General features: G+C 43.0%; 1 protein-coding gene across 2 annotated transcripts in view; it reads right to left on the bottom strand.

Moving 5' to 3' along the window:
• Positions 1-304: 304 nt before the first annotated feature.
• LOC126267432 (BTB/POZ domain-containing protein Tiwaz) overlaps positions 305-6,000 on the bottom strand; it is a 760,252-nt gene continuing 754,556 nt past the window's right edge. For both annotated transcript variants that reach the window (XM_049972696.1, XM_049972687.1), the window contains exon 6: positions 305-3,527. In XM_049972696.1, the coding sequence (XP_049828653.1) occupies positions 3,291-3,527 (237 nt within the window). In that variant the 3' untranslated portion in view covers positions 305-3,290. The remainder of the gene's footprint in view (positions 3,528-6,000) is intronic.

Below are 6,000 nucleotides of genomic sequence, written 5' to 3'. Positions count from 1 at the left end.
AGTCATTTCAATGTTACATGCCTGCGACGACGCAACCATTAGACAAGGATATTTTTAATACTTGGGCGCTGGTCCCAGCTGAAATTGTTTGTGTATTCTGTCGTCGATATGACTGCTATTACGTTATCAGCGTCAGCACAGTTTTCTCATTGCTTCAAGAGTATTTTATCTTGCAGTAAATAGATTGTAACAGCTTCACAGGAAGATGTTTGGCACAATGTCACAAAAAAGTTCTTTCATTTACCTGCAATACTGAATTCTAAAGGAAGGAAATACGAATTGCAGTCAAAAAAAGCATTACACGTTTAGTATTATGTCAAAGATTTAATTGTACAGTTTCGGTACAGATTGGCACAATTGTTTCTTATTGCGATAGAAGTTATATACTTTAAAAACAAACAATATTTTCTATATGCTACATTTACACAAAGATCTATTATTTGAGATGTGAACTGATCTGTTATAACCCTATGTCACAGAACAACAATTATGACAGGGCCAGTTCGGGTCCCGGCTCGTGGCACAGGAAGCAGCGCCCCGCATCGCACTCCTAGCTCTCCTTTCTCACTTCTCAGCCCCGGAAGGAGTTTCTAATATGAGATCACCACGTGGTCCACATGTCTTCCCTCTCCTGCGCAGTAGTACGAGCTCTCGTCTATACAACAGGGAGATAAACGTAGCGTTTACGAAATTTTCCTGCTATGAAATGAGTCGAGAATATCGAGTTTTGTACTTAATGATAGAAGTCAGTTTGATCCGTAACGCCTATGTAAGTCAATAACAGAAAACTATTTTAGTGTTAGAATGATGGGGTGTAATGTACAAAAAAAAGTGTGTTAGAATTAAGGTCTTGAGAAGCATTACTAAGAAATTAAGGAAATTGCGATCGATGATATCTATTTACAAACGACGATTTAAAAGGTGACAAACTAAAGACCTCCGAGAAACGTTTACGAATGTAATTTCAAACTTTTCGATGATTTAGTGCATTAATACTCGTGGCCGGCTAATAATATTTTGCCTAGTGTGCAAGGAAATGGTCTTCAGACAGTTTTGTTCGAAAGCCTACGGCGTTCTGATAATACTATTTGAAGGTCGTGCCAGTAGTGTGTTTCGTTAGTATTCGTTCATATCTTAAACAGTTTTCACGATAAAAAACCGTGGAATTGCTGCTAGAGAAATAATTACGTTGCTAAAAACGATACACTAACATTAATGGAATGAATCATAACTGGAGCAACTGCGTTAAAAGTGCTGTAATTGACAGGATTGTTTTAACGGAAACAGCACGCGCTTTACGCATTGTTCGGTTTAGTTCAACCATAAATGTCTCTGTCCGCTTCATGAATTAGGTCTCAAATCCGTTACAATATTTTGTATCTCTTTATAGAACACCACAGAAGAGGAACTGTGTGTGTGTGTGTGTGTGTGATGTACGAGGGGTGTTCATAAGTAATGCAACACATTTTTTTCTGTTGATGCAGCAAGACATTGGGGGGCATCGAGGAATATTCCCGTTTCAGCCCCTACAGTTTCACGAAATTCGAATAGGCGAAGGCGCTATTAGTGGCCTTCAAAATCGAGTGTTCCAACCAGAGAACTGTCATTGAGATTCTTTTGGCGGAAAACCAGACCATCGCAGATATTCATAGGCGCTTGTAGTGTGTCTAAGGAGACCTGGCAGTAACAAAAGCATGAAGAATCGTTGGGCGAGGCGTCTGTCATCATAGCAACAAGGTCGCTCAATTGTGTCGAATCTGCCGCGTACGGGCCGGCTGCACATAGCTATCACTCCTGCAATGCTGGAACCTGCTGACACTGTCATCCGAGGTGATCGACGGATCACAATCAAACACCTCGCTGCTCAACTGGACATATCTGACACACTCGTCCACCAGTTGGGATACTAAAAGATGTGTACCGGCTGGATCGCTCTCCGCCTTACAGAGTACCATCAAGAGCAACGAAGACCATCTGCGCGGAACTGCTTGTGCGTTACGAAGCTGATGCTGGCAGGGAATGAAACATGGGTTCATCACTTTGGACCGGATGCAAAACGGCAATCCATGGAGTGACGACACACCATCTACTATCCGAAGAAAAAGTTCAAAGCCGCACGCTCAGCCAGTAAAGTCATGACGACGCTCTTCTGTGACTGATGGGGTTATTCTGTTTGATGTCCTCCACCGTGGTGGAATGATCAACTTCTACGTGTATTGTACTACCCTCAAGAAGTTGAAGAAATGACTTGAGCGTGTTTGGCGCCACAAAAATTCCAACGAGTTTATCCTTTCACAAGCTGCGACATTCTATGTGCTTTAATTTACGTCTATGGTCACAAACCTTTTGTTCACAGATTACTGGTTTCGGTCTATAATGAGCATCTTCAGATCTGTGTTTTATAAAAACAGTGTCCTAATAAAGTACATTAGGTAGGTATAGACCGGTATCGGTCTATAATGTCCATCTTCAGATCTGTGTTTTATAAAAACAATTTCTTAATAAAGTACATTAGGACATTGTTTTTATAAAACACAGATCTGAAGATAGTCATTATGGACCGAAACCGGTAATTGCATAGACGAAAATTAAAGGCAGTTTATCCTTTTCCTTGACAACGCAGAGTCATGCACAAGTCTGCGCACACGAGAGAAGCTCACGACACTTCACTGGATTATTCTTCCTCACGCACCCTACTGCCCGGATCAGGCACATTCCCACTTCCAGCTGTCTGGCTCGATGACGGATGAACTCCGTGAGAAGGAGTGCTTGAATGATGGGGAGGTTTCTAATGCAGCAAGACGTTAGCTGCGATGTCAACCAGTAAAGCGGTACCATGCTAGCATACAGGTCCTCCCAGTAAGGTGGCTTAAGGCCGTCGCACCAAACGGAGATTACGTTGAAAAATAGGATTCTGTAACCAAAAGAGTAGGGAATAGTATGGTGTATTGGAGTCCTGAATAAAGCAGAAAAAAATGTGTTTCATTTGTTACTGAACGTCCCTCTTATGATATAGTATCGTTCAGTTGCTTTTCCTCCGGTTGAATTCTCGGTTTGCTATGTATCTACTTGCGTATTCACAATGTACGGAATTTGTCAAGTTTTTGCACTGACGCTAGTGCCCATTCAGACAGTGTGAAGGAATGTCAAATGAGTATTAAAACTGGAATATAAAAGGCTCTGATCGCCGAAAGGAGCTCGCGATTCGAGGGCGTGGCGGCGAGGTGCGCTCCCCACCGCAGCAGTCTGTGAGTCGGTGACGGCGGAAGCCGGCAGGAGGCGCCGTGGGCCTAGAGCGGGTGCGCCTGCCGGACGAAGAGGTACTCGGAGAACTGCTGGCCCTCGACGCCGCCGCCGGTGCTGGCGGCGACGCTGAAGCCGCGGTTGAGCAGCCGCGTGATGGCCTGCACCGAGTTGAGCTTGCAGTAGCCGTTGAGCGGGAAGCGGATGACGTGGCGCGCGTCGTGCGCGTTCCACGCGGCGCCAGACCGCGCGTCCATCAGCGCCTGCGACGTCTCGGGGAACACCTGTCGGCACGGCAGACACGAGGGCTGCAGCGATACAGGCGCACTCACCTGGCCTTACACCCCAGCTGATCAACAGTATTCGGTCGCCCTTATCGTTCATTTTCTCCACACGTGGAAGATGTTAAGAAAACGAATTTTTAACTCACATTTGTAATATTTTTTCGTAACTTCCAATTGACTCTCAAAGTTAAAGTGTGTACTAAAGTTTGATATCATAAGGGTGTATTAAGTGTATAATTTTCAGATTTTTTTCTGACCCACCAACAAAGATTATGCAACTCAAAGAATGAAAAAAATTAAAAAAATATTTTTTGAAAATAATGTACTTTTTATGTGTAAGCTTCTCACCAGTACAACACTATATAAAAAGTAACAATAATATATAGTTAACAGCACAAAAAATATTGTATGAGAAATTACTCCTTCTGTGGAACACTATTGTTAAAAAAATCGAGTTTTCTTAAATTTCGACCAATAGCTTCGACTTATTAGAAATACACTAAGGAATACACCCAGCTAGGTGATAATGGCTTTAATTTGTAGACCAGAGTGTCCTGAACTAAATGCTGTGTACCTGAAAGGTCTAGAGCAAGCCACTACTGTGTAGTTAATAAAATATATATATATCTGAAAGGGGTCTAGAGCAACCCACTACTGCGTAGTTAATAAAACTGCATAGTCTTGATATATATATATATATATATATATATATATATATATATATATATATATATATATATAGGGTTGCTCTAGACCTTTCATATATATATAATTTTAAGCCTATGCAGTTATATTAACTACACAGTAGTGGGTTGCTCTAGATCTTTCAGATACACAGCATTTGGTTCAGGACTCTCTGGTCTACAAATTAAAGCCATATATATATTTCAAGCCTACGCAGTTTTATTAACTACGCAGTAGTGGGTTGCTCTAGACCTTTCAGATACACAGCATTTAGTTCCGGACACTCTGGTCTACAAATCAAAGCCCTTATCACATAGCTGGATGAAAGACGCGACTGAACAGTGAATGACTGGAAATTAGTGATTTGGAGTGAAGAGTCGCTCTATACCGCTTGTATCCCGAAACAAAAATTGCTGCCATTTCTGAATCATAAACAATAAAAATGTTTAAAAATTATTTTTGAGCTCTCTAAACTAGGTAATTCAACCAGCAACTATCAGATTTTCCTCAGTTAGTCAAGCAACCAATGCTGGACCACTTCGAATGGATTGAACTCTCTGTCCCGCATCTCTGTAGGTTCACTGTGGTTATTAGCGGATTGAGGGAGGTTAGTTTAACGGGTAACCGGATGCCATTCCTGTCGAAACCCAGCTACCTCCTCGGATAAACACTTGTATCGCAACTGTTTTGCGTATACTGTTATCTATGGGATAGCGAGCGAAAGTTCTTCGAAATGTTCGTGAAGCGTGTCACTGAGGTAAGACTTGGGTACTAGCCCGATATTCACCTAGTGAGATGCGGGAAACAGCTTAAAAACCACAACTAGGCTGGCCAGCACATCCGACTTTTGTCGTTTATCAGCTGGGCGGAATGTATACAACGCCGGCAGCTCCCCGTCCCGGAAGCGGCAATTTAATACGAACGACTGTCCGGGCGCGTGTCTGGACACCCCAGTGTAGTACGCAGTTGATGATTATATGTCAGGAGGGGCGGATTAGCTTGTGCAAAAGGAAGCAGGGACTATAGCGTTGTCGGCAGAGAAGCAGTAAACGGGTCAGCCAGGAGACCTCACTGACTTCGCATGGGGTCTCGCCGTTCGATCACACCTGAGTAACAGGTCGATCGGGGACATTTAAACCCTTCTAGAGCTGCCCAAGTCGATTGATGGTGATGGGTCATCGAAGTGGAAACGCGAATGAAAAATCATGACCAGGCAGACCTCATGTACACAAGGGCACGGATTGCAGAGCACTGTGGTGCTATCAGAAATACAACGAACACAATAACAGAGAATAGAGTTATCAGAAACAGATTAGGTAGGTCAAGCAGCTCATCATACATTTATGTTGTCAGTTTTAAGCGACATTGCGCGTGGTCTTAGGAAGAGGCCACTGAACAGTGGATGACTGAAAATTAGTGATTCGGAGTGAAGAGTCGCGCTATACCTTTTGGCAGTCCACCAGAAGAGTTTTGGTTTGGCCAATGTCTGGAGAATTTTATCTGCCATCACGTGTAGTGCTACAGTGAAGTAGAAAGGTGGCGGTGTTACATTATGGGGGTGTTTTTCGTGATTGGGATGTGGTCCCCTTACTGCATTTAAGAGAACACTTAATACGGAAGGAAATGAACACGTTTTACAGTATTGTGAATGCCTACAGGAATAGTTCGAAGACGATGATTATTTGCATCAGCATGACAAGACAAACTGCCATAAAGCAGCATCTGCGAGGCAATAGTTTGTGGACAGCAGCATTTCTGAAAGGCATCGCCCTGCCCTTAGTTCGGACTT

The sequence above is a fragment of the Schistocerca gregaria genome, chromosome 1, assembly GCF_023897955.1.
Source record: "Schistocerca gregaria isolate iqSchGreg1 chromosome 1, iqSchGreg1.2, whole genome shotgun sequence".
NCBI classification, from domain to species: Eukaryota; Metazoa; Arthropoda; class Insecta; order Orthoptera; family Acrididae; genus Schistocerca; species Schistocerca gregaria.
This window is presented reverse-complemented; position numbering and strand designations above follow the sequence as displayed.